General features: G+C 42.9%; 1 protein-coding gene across 1 annotated transcript in view; it reads left to right on the plus strand.

Annotated features, from left to right (window-relative positions):
* The window catches only part of IL2RA (interleukin 2 receptor subunit alpha), a 50,256-nt gene extending 32,176 nt beyond the window's left edge, over positions 1-18,080 (plus strand). The window contains exons 2-8 of the mRNA XM_081048092.1: positions 3,189-3,380; positions 5,391-5,501; positions 7,659-7,865; positions 9,089-9,172; positions 9,545-9,616; positions 10,993-11,059; positions 16,118-18,080. Coding sequence (XP_080904218.1) covers positions 3,189-3,380; positions 5,391-5,501; positions 7,659-7,865; positions 9,089-9,172; positions 9,545-9,616; positions 10,993-11,059; positions 16,118-16,142 — 758 coding nt within the window. The 3' untranslated portion in view covers positions 16,143-18,080. The remainder of the gene's footprint in view (positions 1-3,188; positions 3,381-5,390; positions 5,502-7,658; positions 7,866-9,088; positions 9,173-9,544; positions 9,617-10,992; positions 11,060-16,117) is intronic.
* Positions 18,081-21,221: the final 3,141 nt, after the last annotated feature.

The raw sequence follows: 21,221 nt of genomic DNA on the forward strand, positions 1-21,221 counted from the left end.
TGCTTATTTGCCACCTGTATATTTTCTTCGGTGAGGTGGCTGTTATGGTCTTTGGCCCCTTTTAAAAATCAGGTTAATTTTCTCATTGTTTAGTTTTAAGCATTCTTTGCATATTCTGGATAACAGTCCTTTATCACACATGTCTTTTGCAAATATTTTCTTCCAGTCTGTGGCTTGTCTTTTCATTCTCTTCACAGTGTTTTCTGAGAGCAGAAATTTTTTATTTTAATGAAGTCCAGTTTCTCAATTCTTTCTTTCATGGATCATGCCTTTCGTGTTGCATCTAAAAAGTCATCACCAAACCCAAGGTCATCTAGACTTTCTCCTGTCATTGTCTAGGAGTTTTATAGTTTCATGTTTTACATTTAGGTCTGTGATTCATTTTGAGTTAATTTTTGTGAAAGATATAAGGTCTGTGTCTAGATCCATTTTTCTTTTGCATGTGAATCTCCAGTTGTTCCAGCACCATTTGTTGAAAAGACTATCTTTGCTCCTTTGTCAAAGATCAGTTGACTATATTTATGTGTGTTTATTTAGGGACTCTCTATTCTGTTATGTTAATCTATTTGTCTATTGTTTCACCAATACCACACTGTCTTAAGTAATGTAGCTTTATAGTAAGTCTTGAAGTCAGGTACCCTTATGCCCCAAAAATAAGACCCATCCAGACCATCAGTTCTAATGCGTCTTTTGGAACAAACAGTAATATAAGACCTGGTCTTATTTTACTATAACATAAGACCGGATCTAATATAATATAATATAATATAATATAATATAATATAATATAATATAATATAATATAATACAATACATAATACCGGGTTAATTTTTGATCCAAAAGACACATTAGAGCTGATGGTCTGGATAGGTCTTATTTTCGGGGAAACATGGTAGGGTCAGGCTTCCAGCTTTGTCCTTTTTCAATATTGTGTTGGCTATTCTGGGTCTTTTGTCTCTCTATATAAACTTGGGAATCAGTTTGTTGACAACCACAAAATAAGTTGCTGGAGTTTTAATTGGAATTTCATTGAATCTATAGATCAAATTGAGAAGATTCAATATTCAACATAGCGACAATATTGAATCTTCCTATCCATGAACATGGAATACCTCTCCGTTTATTAAGTTTTTGTTTAATTTCTTTCATCACAGTTTTATAGTTTTCCTCATATAGATCTTATACATATTTTTGTTAGATTTATACCCAAGTACTTTATTTGGGGTGGGGGGTTGCTAATGTAAATGGTGTTGTGTTTTTAATTTCAATTTCCACTTGTTCATTGCTGCTAGGTAGCCAAGCAATTGACTTCTGTACATTAGTTTCGTATCCTGTAACCCTGCTATAATCATTTATCAGTACAAAGAGGTTTGGGGGGGTATATTCTTTCAGATTTTCTACATACAAAATCACATCATCTGCAAACACAGACAGTTTTATTTCTTCCTTCACAATCTGTATACATTTTATTCCCTTTTCTTTTCTGATTGTATTAACTAGGACTTCCAGTACAAAGTTGTAAAGTAGTGGTAAAAGGGAACATTCTTGTCTTGTCCCTCCATTGTTTTTTTTCTGATTACTATGCATATCTTGTTTTAGTAACAGATTTACCTTCTGATTCTTAAAAAGTTGGTTGGTACTGATGTATGATAAGTGACAGTGGATAGTACTGATGATATGAACTGTAGGGAGAGATTACCTTTTGCAGGAGTTAAGGGTTAAGGTAAACTTCAGCCCAGTCTCTATATGAATTACCTTTTTTTTTTTTCTGGACAGAGGAAAAAAGCAGAACTAACATCTATTTTGTGCCTATTATGGGCCAGGTGTTCTGAAAGTCACCATGTACTCTTTAAACAAATTAGTAAAGTAATTATGACACCCACTTTACAGAAAAGGAAGCCAAGTCTTAGATAAGTAAAAACGATAAAGATATAGAGCTAGTGAGCTTGTAGACCTAGAATTTAGAAAACCATCTTTCTCCCTGTCCTGTTGTACTGCCTTTCTTGCCTTATTATTATAAATGCCAGAATTTATTGAGTGTTTGTGGTACATATTCCTCTACAACTGCTAGCCCACTGAGTGATTCAAATTACTTTGCTCAATCCCTTCTTGGTTAGAGATGGGACAAACTGTCCATGTTCCCCTCACCCTCTGTTCTTGGGGGTAACAGGAGTGTCCTAAGTCTTGGATGGGGGTGGTCTCCCGGATGACAATATGCTGGGCAGTGTAGCAGGGCAGAGAAGCTTCACTACAATCTGAGTGATTAAAAAGCAATTGGCAGATTGTCCTCTGTCACCAATGAGCGTGGTAACCAGCCCAGATTTGGCGCCTGTTCCAGTGGTGGGAGAGGCTGCCTGGGATAGAGGCCCCTGCTTTCTCACCTTTTCCACTTCCTGTGATCCTTCCTATCCACTTCTTTTATCGAGCATGTGGCTTTTTCCTAGAAATCTAGTTTCTTGAAGCAGGAAAGCATGTTGCAAGATATGCAATGGAATAATCTTTCTGATTAGACCAGCGTCCTTTTCCCTTTAATAGGTGGGCATTTGGCCACTACTTCAAGTGTCTTTAATGGGAAACTTGTGTCCATTTTTGGGGGGCCGAGGGAGGGCCAGGTCTTCACAGTATGAGAAGGAATTTAGAAAACTCAGAGATGGATAGGTGAGTGAGAAACACATAATTCCTACTAGCCAGACATTGAATGAACGACTTTACATAGACTTCTTTTTTTAAAAAAAAAAGGTACAGAATCATTAATTATAGAAAGTCTGACAATCCTTATTTCCTGAAAAGTACTTCTCACACACACATTTTGCCCCTTAATTGAACTTGCGTGGCTTTCCTCTCTTCCTTTCCTCGCATCCCTTGGTCTTCCTCTCTTTTTCTACTTGCTCAGCATGAGGCATTTCCAGAATGAAATCTCATTCATTTCTACTCATTTACTTAGAAGTATATCATAGTTTTGAGAGGACTTTGGTTGAAGGTAAATTTTGAACTCTTTCAGACACAAAGATTTCTAAAGAACACTTGCACACTGGCATCAGTCTTAGTTTTTTCGAGGAACTAGAAGTGGGATATCTATACATCCTTTAAATACAACGAAGAAATGTGTGATTAAATCACATGGTTTGACCATGTGGTTGTTTGACTGGAACCTCCAGGATTCCTAATTTGCTCTTTTTCTTTGCAGAGTTTTGTGATTCTAAACCACCAAAGCTCAGACATGCCACTTTCAAAGCCCTCACGTACAAAATGGGCACACTCGTCAACTGTGAATGCAAGAAAGGCTTCCGCAGAATACGCAGCGGGTCGACTTTCCTGCAGTGTATGGGAAACTCTAGCCACTCTTCCTGGAAAAACCAGTGTCAGTGCAAAAGCACTTGTAAGTGTTTTCTTTTGTGAACACCAAGGGGAAGAGAAGAACTGTAGCAAAGAATGACACGGAACTTCAGCTTTTGTTCACTCAGCCCTGTAGACAGAAATTGGCCAGTCTGAACTACAACTAATTTTAGGGGGTCCTGGAATATTTGTTCACTAACCAGATACTGAAGGAGTGTCTTCCAGTTCCCAGGACGGGTCTAGACATGAAAGAGAGCCAGCACTCAAGGAACTTACATTCCAGGGGCAGGGAGAGAACAGACATTTCACTAATAATTACTGAACAATTAAAACATAATTCTAGTTCACAACAATGTCAATGTACTTAATGCCACTGAACTGTACACGTAAAAATGACTGACACGGTAAATTTTATATTATGTCTATTTTATCACATTTTTTTTAATTTAAAAAAGAATAGTCCAAATGAGCCTATACAAAGAATAATAAAAAATAAACAATTCCAGTGGACAATATCTACCTGTAAGGCTGAACTAATTCTTTTGTGTTCTGGTTTCCAAGTTTACACCTCATACCACCAGTATCCTGGTGGATGAAATATACTTATCCTAGTTCTACCTCCAGAAACACAGCCGTGTCAATTTCCAAGAACGCCCCATGACCCCTTCCCCCGCTCTCCTTTTCTGTGGCCATCTCTGCAACCCTAAGGAAAAAGTTCTGGGTACAAAAATGGGGACAATGGGAGAGGCATTTCCTCCCCTGACAAGGGTAAAAAGGAAATAGAAACTTGTGCTACTGAATTCTAAGTTTTAGCAATTACCTACATTTTTCACTCTGGGTGCCATGGGACCCTTAGGGGACCTCTTTGGAGGGGAATTATATTGTTAAGCAGAAAGTATTGGGGGTCCAGGGCCTTCCCCAGCCCAGTGTCAGAAACTGGGTGAAGCCCCAATCAGCGCCAGGGAAGCAGAGAGGCAGAGGAAGCTATTCAGTTAGAATTTCTTCACGTCTGAGTTTCAAAACATGGCTTGAGAGCTCGTGGCCCCCAGTGCTAGACGGGATTGGAATCACCTAAGGGTCCCCAACCTTATCGTTGCTGGGAAGGGCAAGCTGAGATGGCAGAGTCACTGGCTCAGATGCTATAGGCAGATCCTCTCCCTCGAGTGGAATTTGGAGGGAACGACCCCTCAAGAGGCTTTCTATGCCTAAGTTGATCTGATACCATGATTTTGCCATTGAACTTTCTGCTTTGACTCCTGGAAGCTCTCTCAGGAGCCTCATTTCACTACGAGGTCACTTACCCACCCGGTGACATGAGAACTTGACCAACACTGGGGGGTTCATTTGTCTTTTTACTTCTTCACCCTGGAGATGGTGCTGTGGAGCCACGTGATTTTTGTCCCACTCGAACCATGTGTGGACCGCAAAGTCTGGAGATCGCAGCTCTGTTAAAGGCCCCCATTGACTTTCCCCCCAGAAGATCCCCTCTTTGACCCTCAGTTAGAATCCTGATCCCCTGTCATTTTGGTGCCTTGATGCCACTCCTTTCAAACTCTTCACAATAGAGATGAGCGTTGTCGGAGAGATTTTCTTGTCATTGCTTTAAGATTGCCTCTCGGAACTTTTATATGAAGAACTTGAGGGAAACAAAGGGGTCAGTGGGCTGTTGAGTCTAATCCCTCCTCATTACCATCACACACACACAGGCACACCGTTGGCAGGGCTGCTGGCCAGAATAGAGTCCCTTTTGAGGAGACCCACATACACACAAAATTCTACCAGAGAATCATCCAGTCCTTTCAGAAACATGCTGTAGGCCATGGTCATCACACACCGACAGGCTCTCCTAGGCTGGACGTGAGCAGGCTCTACTGAGAGCGCCCCACGGGCAGGGCTTGTGTGTGGCTCATCTTTGTAACCCCAGCACCTTAGTATTTTTGGCATGTTGGGAACAGTAGAGAGACACTCTTTCTGAGTAAATGAATATATGAAGACTGTTTTCTATTTTAAGCATTGGTAAAGTTATTGGCTTCATTCCATCCATATTCTGTAGCTTCTACGGACAAAGGAAAACAAGTAACTCCTAAACCTGAAGAACAGAAGGAAAGAAACACCACAGACATGCAAAGCCAAATGCAGCCCACGGACCAAGTTCCCCTTCTAGGTAAGAGGTGAATCCGAATGACTGTTGTCTGGCAGACTCCTAGGAGCCAACCCTTTCCTTGCAGGTGTATGATGTGTTCCCCAAAGGAAGAAAGTCTGTCCCCCTAGCCTCTCCTCTAACGGTATCACGCAGACAAGAATATTGCACAGCAATTGCAGGCTATCTGCTCAGCATTTCAAATCACTCTCACAGCAGCAAACCTGGGCTCTGGGTTTCCTCCTGGTTTGAGAACTGGCTGAATAGAATTCGACTCAATTCAACTCAGCTCTATTCAATTCCAAAAGCATTTGTTGGGGCTAAAAGTGCCAGGCACTGCCAACAGACGACACAAACCTGAGTAGAAAACAGTCCCTGCTCTCAATGAAATACTCTGTGTTTTTCCCCTAAGTACAAGATAATGAACTGCCAGCAAAGCAATTTACTTCAAGATGTTTCTTACGTCGGGGTCGTAAAATGTGCTGGGCCATCCTGGTGAGTCTTGAAGCTGCAGACAAATACCTTTGAGCTAACGGGCTGTGCATGAGCGAGCCGCTTGCTGCCCCTACTTTCCACAGTGAATCATGCTGAAGTCAAGTCACAATGTCAGGAGGAAATAGAGCCCAGTAGGAAAGCCTCAGCTTTTGGGGGAACAGCTGACCTTACAAAACCCTATGGTCCCATGCTGCTTTTATAACCTTACAAAGAATTGTATTATACTGCATATAATCTCACTTGAACCTCATAACAAAGTGAGGCTGGGAGCAGGAGTATTACTTCAGTATAGTGAAAGTAGAAGAGTTGGCTGAACTCTAATTGAGGCATAAGATCTCAGGTCTCCTGAAGCAGAACAGGGATCTTTCCATGGATTACTTATTTTAAACTAGTTTGAATTTATTTGTAGCTTCCATTATTAAAAAAAAAAAAAAAGACTAATCCAGGGGCATTGTGGGAACATGTTGTTATCCATGTACACCTCCAACTTTGTACCGGCATGGCGTTTCAAAACACATATCATTGTTTGTTTTTCTCTACTTCTCCCATATTGCCCTCCACAAGTACTGAAAGCTTTCTCAAAAGGTCAGTGTTTGTTGTCCTTACTCAAGAGAGGACCACCTGGTTAGGGCTAGAGGATATTTCACAGATTGTTTTGATTAGAATGTTTTCATTTGAAAGAAGCAAACCCAATTCAAACAGGTTCAGAAAGTTATGGATTGCACTGACTGCAAAAGAAAGTTTTTGAGACTACAACGTAACTTCAGTAATGATCTGCAAGGTGCTACCCTAGAGCAGTGCACCCAGCACAGGGCTTCCTGCTGGGGCAGACGGGTTGTATAGAGTCTCTGTAAAGGTTATACTGAGTACTCGGGGTGCGGAAGGTCTGCAAGGGGAATAGAGGGTATCTGTGATTCCATATGTCCAGATTGGGGTGTGGGGGGGTGGACAACCCAGAGAGTAAATCAGAGCAGGACATGATCTTTGGGGTTGAAGGTCAGTCAGGCGTGGGTTACAGTTGGGTGAGTGGAAAGTTACTGGGCATGGGGAATTTTCAGAGGCCTTGATAGGGATCACATAGGGCAAGCTTCAGGCATAGCTTGATCAGAGATCAGGTTACGTTTCTCCAAGATTCTCTCAGTCCTTCTCTCCTCCTGGCTTTAGCTTTGTCCCCAGTCCTTCTGCCATGGTCTAAGGTGACCATTAGCTGCAACCCAAGGATGTAGCTTCCTCACTTTGCAGAGGAGATCCAGGGTACTCTTCACATTTCAGTGACCCAAATTGGCTGGAGTCTGCCCTGATCCCTCAGCGGAGACCTCCCTTCACACTCCCATCCACTTACCAAAACCCTCACCATCATCAGAAGTAATTACTCATTCCTCTGTGTCCCCATTGCAAGCATCTGTCCCTCAGCTATAATACTCGGCACATTCTGCCTTCATATGTCTTTCTCACCCCATTGATTGACGCCTCCTTGCAGGATTGACTGCGTCTTTGTGCCTTCCCACAACATGCCTGGCAAAGTTCCTGATACACAAACATTCTCAATGCATATTGGTTGAATGAAAGAAAGAATGAACAAATAAAAGAATAAGAACCAAGTTCCAGTCTCTATGGAGAGGCAACTTGGATTTACTCACAATGCTTTCCCCAACTTGCCTTTGGGATTTAATTGCCCTCTTCCAGGTCACTGCAGGGAGCCTCCACCGTGGGAACACGAAGCTTCGGAGAGAATTTACCATTTCATGGTGGGGCAGACAATTTACTACGAGTGCGCCCAGGGGTTCAGGGCCCTCCAGAGAGGTCCTGCCAAGAGCATCTGCAAAATGATCTGTGGGAAGGTGGAGTGGACACAGCCCCAGCTCAAGTGCATAAATGAAAGTCAGTTCCCAGGTATGGCGGCACCTTCGTGGGTCCACAACCTTGCTTTTTCCACCCAGCCGACCAGGGTGAGATTCCTGACCCACCAGCTTTGTGACCTTGGGCTAGCCACTTAATCTCCTGGATCTCTGTTTCTTCTCATTCTAGAAAAAAGACTAGATAAACTCTAAGGTCTTTATCACCTAAGGTCCTCTGTACCCTGAGTGGGGATAAATCGCAGGAGATGGAGGAGGAGGACAGGTCTTTGGAAGTGCTCCAAAGAACCACAGATCACTCCCTGGTGATAATGCTCCCCACTTCCTACCTGCTCCTGAAATTCCACTTCTTCCTCCAAGCTGCCCAAACTTCCTCTCATTCAAAAAGGAAAGCTCAGCCTGCCACGTACACATTTCTCATTTATTGATATGCAATGTAGGTTCATTATTTGTACAGTGCTATACAGCTGGCATGCAACTTCCCCTGGTATAATTCCCACCTGAGCTTTGATAAAAGTACAAATGTGCAGGGATGGGATTTTGTTCAAGCACAAAGATATGCACACACACACACACTCCCTCACACATACACTCAACACACCTATGTTGATATCTTCCGCTATTTTCATTCTGAAATCCTATTACCATTTCTACAATCAAAAGTCACTTACATTTAACCATGTGTTATTGGTTTCTTTACTCACCACCCTTTCCCATATCCCAAGTTTCCCATTTGAATTCTTTGGGGATTCTGTGTTTCTTTCCCATAGCCCGACGCCAGTGAGACACACTGCAGGCCAAGGCCTGTCCCTGGCTTCCTTTGTAAAAGGATGATGAGAAGGGGCAGTATGCTAGGTAACTGACAACACCCACAAAGTACGGGGGACCTGTCACAGAGAAAAGTTATCCTTTTGTGCATTTCTACTTCGTTTGATGGTTCAGTGGTTTTTGTGTTATTATGACCTGTTTCCAAGCTGAGTAGGAAGATTGGGGCCAAAGAGTTTCCCAGAATTCCATGGAAAACTAGCATCAGAATTAGAATTCCCTCTCCCACGTCTCTTTCGTGGCCACTTACCCACTTCCCTGTGACTCTGATGTAGAGCCATGTGACGTGGCACCCACAGATAATGTGCCCATAACCGAGGTTCACACCTAAGCCAGGGTGTCTGGAGTAAGCTGAGGAGGACGGATGTGGGTAGATGTGTAACCCCACTGCCTCCCATCTTCAGTTCCACGAGCATTGCTTACTCTCTCCTCCAGGTGACCAAGAGCCTCAAGCAAGCATGGATACTCCTTCTGGGAGTGAAACTTCCTGTCCCTTAATAACAACAGGCACTACTACAGGTAAGGCTAGAGTTTGTCTCTATGAAGAGAAAAGCTTAGCCAGTAAGTCATAATGGGAGAAAGAGCAGACAGTGTGCCTGGAGCAGCCCCTCCAGCAGCTGAGTGGGTGTTGAAGAACCGGCAAGCATTCCATGGGACTTCCCAGGCCTTTTCACACCAGGGAAAGCAAGTGTCAGAAAGAGGAGGAAGTGGCTGTGAGCAGAGTCTTGAGACAGAAGAATAAAAAGCTTGCACGTGTGGCCTCCCCTCGTCTTTTACATCCCGTCCATCAGTGTCCAAGGTTCTAGCTCATGGAGAAGCCAAAACACTCTCCAGATGGACCGTCCGATAATTAGCGTAAACCGAGCATCTTCTCCTCTCTCTTTCGTACAGATTTTCAAAAACATGCAGAAGTGGCTCCGACCATGGAGCCGGTCATATTTACCACCGAGTACCAGATGACAGGTGGGTAGGGGTCGCTTCTGTTATGGACAAAATGTACACCAGAGAGTGGGGCACGTGCTGCTTGGTGGGTGGGTGAGTGGGTGGGTGGGTTAGTTCATTGTAAATGATCCCCTACTTATACTATATAATGTTTATAAGAGTAAAAGACTAATCTATATATTAACATAACTCAGAATCACAGTAATCAGTTATAGTGAGTTGTGAGTGAAGTCTCACACCAGCCCCAACCAGTTGCTCCTGAATGGATCCTAAATGATAAAACACCCCATGCTTGTGTGAGAGGGGTGAGGCGAAGGAGGAGGGAGGCAGTATAACCAGGGAAAGAGAAAAAAAACATTCCACGAACACTTGAGTGGTTTCCTGGTAGGGGGAAAAAACAGCCTTTGCAGCAAGAAAAAAATGAAAAAGAGCTCATGGAAACAGAGTAGAATGCTGGTCACCACGGATGAGCTGGGAGACGGTGGTCAGAGGGCACACACTTCCAGATAGAAGATAAATCCTGGGGGTGTCATGTACAGCGTGGAGATTACAGTTAGCAATACTGTATTGCACGTGTGAAAGTTGCTAAGAGACTAGATTTTCAATGTTCTCACCACAAAAAACAAACAAACAAAACGGTAAGTATGTGACCGGATGAAGGTGTTAGTTGATGGCGGTTATCAGATGGCAATATGTGAGCATATGAAATCAACATGTTGTCCTCCTTAAATGTACACAATGTTACCGTGTTTCCCCGAAAATAAGACCTAGCCAGACAATCAACTCTAATGCGTCTTTTGGAGCAAAAATTAATATAAGACCCAGTCTTATTTTACTATAATACTGAGTCTTATATAGTATAATATAATATCATATCATATCACATCATATAATACAATACCGGGTCTTATATTAATTTTTGCTCCAAAGGACGCATTAGAGCTGATTGTCCAGCTATTTTCGAGATATTATTATTTTCGGGAAAACACGGTAGGTAACTCGCTCCAGTTCCATTTGGGAAATATTAACACTTTCAAGAGATGCTAAAGTGTTTATCATTATCTTTATATTTACCTGTCACAGGCCTCACCCCTCGCCTCCATAACTGAGGCCTGGCCTTTGAACCTTTCTGAAGACAGTGCCTGGCAGTTTGATCTCCTCAGAAAGAACCAGCCCTTTGTGGAAAGGCGCCATGCCCTTTTCCATCCACACCAGCTCACGCAGCCCTTGCCCTCATCCTTAAGCCTCCTAAGAAATCCTGTCGGGAGAGGGAGCTGCATTCTGGGAGGGGACAGTGGGATCTCCAGGAAGTCCTTCTTGTGGAGGAGGGACTTTCTCAGCCTGCTCTGTGACCTCGCCCAGGGCGTGCCTTTGCTGACCCGCTTCTCTGTTCACAGTGGCCTTCTGCGTTCTCCTGCTCATCAGTATCCTCCTTCTGAGTGGGCTCTCCTGGAAGCGGAGATGGTGAGTCCTCTATTAAGGAAGCCCTCGTCCAAACTAGTGGGTGAAGCCCAGCAGAGGAAAAGCACCTGGGCAGAGAGCCCCTCACCCCCAGCCCACCCCATCCTTCCACTACCCACCAGCAGTTTGGGGAGCAATAGAGGGAGAACTGGCTAACGTCTGCACATCCCAAGAGTCAACCAATAATAATGAACATTGCAGAGAAAGGGTAGAGCAAAGGAAACTAACATTTATTGCGCGCCTACTGGAGGCCAGCCTAGATGCTTATCTAATAAGCATATCACAGCCTCGCGTCTCAGAAACCTTTGGAATAGCTACAGCTTAGGAAGGTTCAGTAGCGTGAACAAGATTGCATAAACTGAGGTCCAAACTGTGACCTGAATCAAGAGCCCAAGGCCTTTCTGCCCCGTCACCTGGCTAGATGGGAACCCTCTCCTCTCCTGCACACCCCCATTTGCCTCCTGCAGACACTCACACCTGAGCTGCCTGGACCAGGAACGTGGTCCACGTGTGGCCTTATTTGCAAGAACTCAGATTCTCAATCCTGGCTGCAGTTTAGAACAACCAGGAGAGATTGTTAAAAATAACAATGCTTGGGGCCCAACTGCAATCTCTGGGGGTGGGCCACAGACATCAGTGTTACTTTATTTCAATTGAGATAAAATTTGTCATTTTAACCATGTTAAAGTACATAATTCGGGGATTTTTAGCAATATTGTGTGTATATCACCACTATCTAATTACACATTTGGACACTTCCATCACCCCAAAAAGAAACCCTGTACTTCCCAATGCCCCATTTCCCTCAGTCCCTGGCAACCACTAATCTATTTTCCGTCTCCATGGATTTACCTGTTCTGGACATTTCATATAAACAGAATCATACAATATGTGACCTTGCACAACTAGGAAATAAGTACTTTTTAAAAGCTCCTCAGGGGCTTCGAATACACATCCAGTTTGGACAGCTCTGCACTAAGCCAGTCCTTCTCAAACTTGCGTGGGTGTCAGAATCTCCTGGGGGGCGTGTTCCAATGCAGACTGTGGGCTCCACCCCCAGCTTCTGAGTCACAGGTCTGGGATGGGGTCGGAAAACGTCCATTTCTAACAAAATTCCTAGGTGATACTGATGATGCTTTCCCAGAGACCAAACTCTGAGAACCACTATACTAACCATATTAAAAATTCAGGGGGTGAAATCATCTCTCTCTCTCTCTCTCTCTCTCTCTCTCTCTGTCTCTGTCTCTGTCTCTGTCTTTCTCTCTCTCTCTCTCTCTCTCTCACACACACACACACACACACACACACACACACACACACACACACACACGACCAGCTTCTCCATTCCTTCAGACAGCAGACCATAGAGACCTATTATGTCACTCTTTTGACTACCCAAGGTTCCCTACTCTGATTTAAACTACCCCGTAAGACCCTAAGGAGACATACATTCACCCCCCAAAAACCAAAGTTCTCACATCCTACAGTTAGCCCAGACAGAGAGAAATCCTCAGATTTCTTCTGTTTTTATGTTGCTCATCAGGCTACAATAGACTTCTGATTTTCCTCGTGTGGATTACAAAGTACAAATTATTGCAATGCAAAGAATAAGCCCTCTTATTCACATAGCTGGCAGTCTACCAAGTTTTCCTTCCGTGTTAGCTGATTCCTAAGGTTTAAGGTTACATGAGATGGAGGATGTACAGTACCCAGTACATTGCGGATACTCTACTTGTTAGATTCTCTCCTTCCCTCACTGACAAGACCTAAAACCTATCAAGGAGCTTTTCATTTTGATATCTTAAAAACCAAAAGCCTTCAGACACGAAGGGATTAAGTGATTTGGGAGTGGAAAAGGTTTGGAGTTTATGTTGCGAAACAAAGAACAGCCTGAAGTTATATGAGTTCCCACAAGCTCTTCTAGAATTACAACCTTCTGGGAGACTCAAACATGCCGTGTTTCCCCAAAAATAAGACCTAGCCGGACCACAAGCTCTAATATGTCTTTTGGAGCAAAAATTAATATAAGACCCGGTCTTATTTTACTATAAGACCCAGAATGAGATGAGATGAGATGAGATGAGATGAGATGAGATGAGATGAGATGAGATGAGATGAGAGATGAGATGAGAGATGAGATGAGAGATGAGATGAGAGATGAGATGAGAGATGAGATGAGAGATGAGATGAGAGATGATATGATATAATACCGAGTCTTATATTAATTTTTGCTCCAAAAGATGCATTAGAGCTGATTGTCCCATGTCATGCAGGGTGTCATGCGGGATCTCTGGTCCCGCTCCCCACATAAGAACGCAGGACATGGTGAAGCCAAAAAGGAACATCCACGGAGCCTTAGATGGGGAGTCATACCGCTATAGTGTCACTGGTGGCCAGGAGAGACACACGAAGTAGGATCCACATGATCCACAATCCGCCGTCCACTTGTCTCTGCCAACCAACCTCACTTGTAACTGCAATCTGCCTCTCTGCAATCCACAATCCACACTTGCCAGCCACTATCCGCTGCTAGCATAGCCACGGCAGGTATATTAGTGGCCAGTGGCTCACTGGTTACAGCGGACGGCCAACTAGCCACAGCTGATAGCCATCTACTACCCGAGCCAGCACCTTTCCACGTGAGCCTGAGAGCCTGGAAACTGCACTCCTGGCTCTGTCCCCACATCCGGCTAGGTCTTATTTTCGGGGAAACAGGGTATATCTCAAACTGACCCATGTGTTTGGCTAGGTCAAAATTCTTCCTAAGAATCCAATTTCATCTGATAGTGCCCTCTTGTGGCCAAATAGGAATCTTACATTTGATTTATTTTATTTATTTTTTATATTTTTGAGCAATGACTATGAGCTAGTGATGAGCAGAGCTGGCTTACACTGGCTCCTGAGAGCCAAAGTTAAATTTTCAGAAGTTTTCTAATTATTTTACTACATTTTAGTACTTTCTTTGTTCTCAGGGTTATTTACATCTGTTGCATCTATACCAAGGAAATACTATATGATGGTTTATTCTACGTATGTCTTCCCAACTCTGTATTCAGTGATGTCACATTGGTAGCTTGAAACTGGGCATGGTAGTATTTACACCATGGAAATAGGCAAGCTTTTTCAGAGAGCTGTTGGTAAACATTTACCAGCACACAAATTCTCTCTCTCTCTCTCTCTCTCTCTCTCTCTCTCTCTCTCTCTCTCTCTCTCTCCCTCCCTCCCTCTCAGAGCTTTCCCCATGGGAGCTCTAAGCAAGGCAGGAAGTAACCAAATGTTACTAAGTAGGGGTTGGGGAAAGTCTAGGACTATCTATTGTCCAATCCAGTAGCCACCAGTCACATGTGGATATTTAAGTTTAAACTTACATAAATTAAACATAACTCAAAATTCAGTTAATTAGTTGCACTAGCCACATTTCAAGGGTCCCATAGTCCCGTGTGACTACCTTATCGGACGACACATACAAACCATTCCCATCGTCACAGAAAGTTCTTATGGCACAGTGCTGGCTAGAAACTGAGTTTTCAATTCATGAAAATCATTTAGCACAGTTAGTTGCTATTATTATTTCTTTTCTACAACTACTGTACTCCATATAGTTAAAAAAAATTTATAGAGTATCTCCTATGTAGATGGCTGGTCAAAGAGCACAAGCTTCCAGTTAGAAAATGAATGAATCTGGGGATCAAATGCACAGCATTGTGATTATAATAAACAACACTGTATATTTCCAAGTATATAAGACTCTAGATCTTAAATGTTCTCATCACAAAAAAAGAAATGATTATTATGTGACATGAGGGAGGTGTTAGCTGACCCTATGGTGGTAATCATATTGCAATATATTAATGTATCAGATCAACATGCTGTACACATTAAACTCATACATAAACTGTTATATGTCAGTTATATCTCCAAAAAAAACTATTACAAGAATATCTCCAGTGGCCCAAAGATGAATATAAATGTCTCCCACTCTCAGGAGAACAGAAAAAAATAGACTTCAAATATAATCTGCGAAAGCCTAAGACTGAGGTGTCGTAGGGAAAAAGAAAAGGTGGCACTTAATTCTACATGGGAGAGCCAAGAAGGCTTTTGGAGTTGACAGTGCCTGAGATACCCGAGGCCAGATAAAGAAAGGCAAAAGATGGCTGCTGGGCCAAGGGAGCGCTGGGGGATGGAAGTTGGGGGGAAGGGGCATGATCACCTTTAAAGTGCCTGCGGCCATGGGGACCTCGATATTCTGGGGATGGACAGTGACCAAGTCATGGACGATCCAGCCAGACTGAGAGACTGGGGGCTGTCCCGGAGGAAGCAGAGAGCAGCACAGACACCTTCCTTAGGGGACAAATGGTAGCGTTGGCCCTCTGAATGGTCTGCGACAACAGAGGCTGGATTTCAGGTGGGAAATGGTGGTGGCATTTTGATTATGTTATGATGGAATAAATCCACATAGGAGATGATGGCAGCATGAACTACATCAGTGGGCATAAGTTAAAAAGGAGCAAAAGAATCAAGAACTATATGAAGCAGGTCAGGGTAGCAGGATTTAGTAGTGGCTTAGAAGTGAGGGTTAAGGAAGAGAGATGACTTCCGGTTTTAGAGTGGGACAGTGGAACCCTGTAGTCACTATACACTGGGATGAAATGTAAAGTGAGAATCTGAAGTCGTACACCCATTGGGGATTAAACCCCAAGCAGAGCACATCCCTCAGTTCATTACGTGGGTCACGCTCAATCTCCACACCTTTAACTGCCCAGCCCTGGAGGTGACGGGGAAATAGAAGGGCTTTCTAGGACTCTTTCTCAGATCTACTCACTGCACAGTGATTGAATTTTCATGCCACAAGAGCCAACGGGCAGCCATCTTGGCCTCTGGAGGCAAGGAGAGCCCTTGAGGTCAGATTTCAGCATGTGGGAAGGTAACAGTATCCTGGGGTGGATTTAAAGTGAGCAGGTCAGTGTGGGCCTGGTTGAATGCTCACTGGTTTAGGGTGGGACCACATTTGTCTTGGGGCAGTGTTACACCTATGACTATGACTTAGTTACATCACTACAGGAGGAAGAGTAGAAGAACAATCTAGAAAGACAAGAATGGCAAGAAGCCAAGAACAGCCCAAAGAAGTCATGAAGCACCAGCCAAATCAAAGAAGTTAAACACTCACCCAAACGGCATTTCGTGTGATTCCCTTAGGTTTTGGAAAGCTCTGAAGTCACATGACAGAACACCAGGCAACTGCAGCCCCATTACAAAGCCAGCTCTGTAGAATCAATGAGTGAGCTCAACCTGCTTCTAAGTAGCAATTCCAAGGTCACTGGAAGAACAAGGAGGAACAATCAGAACTCTCAGTCTTATTTTCGTGTACCTGTGTTTATTAAAGCTTGCCCAACAAGCAACTCTCTCCACACCCTATAGACTATACAGAAAATAACTGAATGTTAATTTCATCCCAACTCCCCGGTTTAGAAATCCCAAAGAAACCCCACTACTAAGGTAAACAGACTCTCTCTCTCTCTCTCTCTCTCTCTCTCTCTCTCTCTCTCTCCGTCCCTCTCCTTCTACTGTGTGATGGGACCTTGTCCCTTGATCCACACAGATCCTGTCCCAGACTCTGGTAGACTTCCCCATTCTCCTGGTCATGTTCCATAATGAACGCTCTCTGAGAATTCTAGACTGGTAACTTCAATGGATCTTTCTGTCCTTAGCTCAGTCCTCTAAACTAGCCCCCTTCCACTGAATCTTCAATTTTGAATTTCTAAAGAACAGAGGCCAGGGCAGAATTATATTTGGATAACACCCAAACAGGGCAACGAAACCCTTGGAATTGTAGAGCTTCAATATTTGAATGGATTTTACTGGATTTCATGTCGGAAAAGAAGGATAATCTATAATAGGTCCCAGGTAATGAATTACACCTATGAAAAAGCTTCACTTACCCATTACTACATAACAGTCTCTTTAAGAGTTAGTTTCTTTGCAGTTGCTGTAAATGATACTCTGAACTTAGCTTGCACGCATTTGATGTTTATAGACAGACACAGGATGTACAAATTTGTACATTTCCAAGTAACTGTCATAAAAACACCAATAAGGGATCAACACATTCAATGTTTATGGAAAGGAAAGAAAGAAGAAAGCGAGCAGAGTAAGCTGACCGGCTGTAACTAGGGAAAAGATCCCACCAGTGGTCCTCACACTTAGCAAAATGTTTAACAAATCAGAATCACGTGGAGGCCTCGTTAAAACACAAGTGGCTGGACCCATATCCAGAGTTTCTGAGTCAGCAGGTCTGGGCTGGCCCTGAGAATTTACATCTCTGACGAGTTTAGGTGATGCTGATGGTTCTGGTCCCAGTAATATGCTTTGAGAACCACTGCGTTATACTTCTCCATTCCCACCAACCCTCAACTCCTACTGGAAAACTCAGCTTTAGTGTTGGGATTTCAGCGAAGGTTCTCGTACAGCCTCTAGCATAAGATCTCTGTTCTCAAATCATCTGACTCAGATATCCCAGTTGAACAAAACCACATGACGAAGGATATTAATGAAAAGTTTAAACCAGCAGCCAGTTTTCATTTCTGAAAAGACAGGAAAGTGTTATGAAAAAAATGGGCAGGTGTGAGCAGGTTCATATGCAGATTAAAGAACCATTTTCTGTCCTTTCTGTGGCCAACCAAGTACAATCCAGATTCCATTGTCAACAGCCCCCAACAACCTGTCCCAACTGTATGTTTTCCAGTTAAAGAAAAGTTGAAAGGAATCTCAGACCAGAAAAAAACTTTTTCAAAAATCTTGAGTAAAACGGAATTGAATTATTATTTCTCATTTTTGGAGAGGAAGGACTATGACATCAATCTTGTTTTAATAGGATGTTTATTTACCTTTTTCACTCTCATTCTCTTACAAGTGTATGGTATTTTCCAGAAGCCATATGATATGTAATTTTTGACATTGCTCTGATGTTAACATAAAATGAGTTTATTACAATTGCCCATAAAGGAATTAATAAATTGTATTTTTTAAATTTCCTGGTTTTAGTGTCTAAATGCAGTCAGTATCACTAGGTGTAATTACATAAACAAAAGCTCTTTGGGATTCTCAATACTTTTTAATAACATACAGAGGTCCTGACAAATAGCTACCATGCACATCAGCATTGATCATTTCAGAAATGCAAATCAAAACCACAATGAGATACCATATCATACCCAGTAAGATGAATTTAAGAAATAAATAAGTAACAAAATGTTAGCAAGGACAGAAAAGAAAGAACCCTCATACATTGCTGGTAGGGATGTAAAATGGTGCAGCTGCTGTGGAAAACAGGCTGGTGGTTCCTCAAAAAGTTAAACATAGAATTAATCATGTGACAGCAATTCAACTCCTAGGTATACACTCAAGAGAGACGAAAACCTATGTCCATACAGAAACTTGTACATGTGTCATGCAGGGTCTCTGGTCCCACTCCCCACATAAGAACGCAGGATATGGTGAGGCCCAAAAGGAACACCCACAGAGCCAGAGATAGGGGAGTCATACCACTATATTCTCGCTGGTGGCTGGGTTGGAGACACAGGAAGCAGGCTCCACACGATGTGCAATCCGCCATCTGCTTCTCTGCCAACCAATGAACAAACAACCAACCCACTACTTAGTTGCAATCCACCCTTGCTAGCTCAGCCACGGCAGATATATCAGTGGCCAGTGGCTAACTGGTTACAGCTGATGGCCATCTACTAACCGAGCCAGCACCTTTCCACCTGAGGTCAAGAGCCTGAAAACTGCTTCCTGGGATTCTGTCCCCACAACATGACTGTAACAACATTATAGCCAAATAGCCGGGAGGTGGAAACAACCCAAATACCCATCAATGGCCGCATATCTAAGCAAATGGCAGAATGCACTGCACTATGCTTCAGGTATACGAAAGAATGAAGTGCTGATACAGACTGCAAAGGAGCTGAGCCTCAGAAACGTGATGAAAGGCGAAAGAAGCCAGACACAAAAGGTCACACGTGCTATGATTCCTTTTATACGATATATCCAGCATAGGCAGCTCCGTAGAGACAGAGAGTAAATTTGTGTTTACCGGGGCCTAGAGACGGTGATTCCTTACTGGGTATGGGGTTTTTCCTGGAGTGGTAAACATAACAACATCGAGAACACACTAAGTGCCATGGAACAGTACACTCTATAATGATCAATTACATATTATATAAATCTCACCTCAATTAACACAAACAGAAAAAGAGGTTCTGAGACCAAACTATTTGACTACTGCTGGTTTCATTCATGATTCTCAAAGAAGGATCCTCAGCTCACAGTGGAGGGCCAGGGTCTTCCTGAAGTTTTTTATCGTGACGTCCTGGTATTTTATTATGAAGAGACTGAATTTTTTTTCCAAAAACTAAAATGAACATATTACTCAAGTGTACTTGAAGACTCTGATTCGGTATCCTACTGACAAGAAATTTGCATGGCGTCCAGGATAAATGTTGCTCTTGATAAGCAACTAGAACTGTCTTGGTTGGGTTTTGGTCTTGAATTGCTGGCATTCTCTCAGCTAAATTATAATACCGCCAGTGCTTTTCATATAGGGGTTGTGTTTGATGGCCTCCAACATGTATTAATCATAATCAGTCTAATTTGTTGTGTGTTTTCTCACTTATGTACAATATGCAGTGATAGATGTTTACATCGGTTGTGTTGCTAGCTTGTAGCTTTCAAAGAACCCGGCGTTAAAGCCTGAATGTGTTCTTGTTTAAAAATAATCATTATGTGGATCTAGAGAACATTATGTTAAGTGAAATAAGTCAGAAAGAGAAAGACAAATACCATATGATCTCACTTATATGCGGAATTTAAAGAAGAGAATATATGAATGAACTAATCAGAGACAGTTTTGGGGATACAAAGAAAAAACCGAGAGTTGTTAGATGGGCGGGGGGTGGGGGGGGTTGGGGATAAGGGGAAAGGTGAAGGGATTTGGAAGCAGCTGGTAACCACAAGATGGCCTCAGGGTTTTTTGAAAATTAATTTGGGGAACTTATTCAATAATGTTGTAAAGATTTTGTTGGGTATCCAATGGACATGCGTCCTATTTGGGAGATCACCTCAGAGATAATGTGGATGCCTGATTATGGCATTGTACACCAGAAGCTAAACATTAATGAATGCCAACTATAATTTTATATATATAATGTGATGGCTCGGTGCGAGGTCGGAGGGATAATGGATGGGGGAGGGGGTTTCACAGTGTGAGGGATATAAATGATGAACGTCTAAGTATTACCTCGTCTTGTACACCAAACTAATAAAAAAAAAAGTAAAAATAAATGTTATTCAATAAGAAAAAAAAAGAAAACTAATTTCTGATGTAAAATTGTAAGAGCATGTGACTTGATTTTACTTGTTCATAAAATATATCAAAATCTCCTATCATTGCTCAGGAGCAATAAATTTAGTAATACATTTTAAAAAAATAATAATCATTATGATTTCCAGTTTCCAGTCTGGCATATAAAGAATTTGGAAGCCATCACAACCCTCCTAACAACAAGAAAACTCCGAACGAATTGAAAATCAACAACTCTTCTCAGATACATCAGAGAATTGAAGTCACAGGGAAAATCTCTGCCCCGAAGTGAAGATACGGACATGTACATACAGAGAATCACAGCTTCCCAGGGCAGAAGCCGAGGGACAGACCCTAAAGCAGTGCTGGATAGGGAAACCTAAACTGACAGATTGCTGGGGGCTCAGTGTGTTCAAGTCTGAGAGTTAAAAACTCCTGGGGGGGCTCAGTCATAAAGACCTCCTCCCCCACTTTCATGAGTCTTACCTCCAGGAAATGTACCATGTTCTCATGGTGAAGATCAGAGAAAACCCCCTCCTGCTTTCAGCAGAGAGAGGGGAAAGGCACCCTTCTGAAATATACCAGAACACTCTGTTCTCCTTAACAAGGCCAGTCATCAGGAGAAACTGTTTCCTAACTATCTTGGGTTTTACCAGAATTTAACCCACCAGAGGGGAGGGAAATACCCAACTCCAACCTGCTCCAGCCTTCCACATGGGGCAAGGGAAACATGCTGTTCTCGCCCGCTCTAGCCTTCCTATCCCACCTGAGGGTTGGGGGCAGAGAGGCAGAGGCCCGGGCTCACTG

This window comes from Rhinolophus hipposideros (assembly GCF_964194185.1).
Source record: "Rhinolophus hipposideros genome assembly, chromosome: 1".
NCBI lineage: Eukaryota > Metazoa > Chordata > Mammalia > Chiroptera > Rhinolophidae > Rhinolophus > Rhinolophus hipposideros.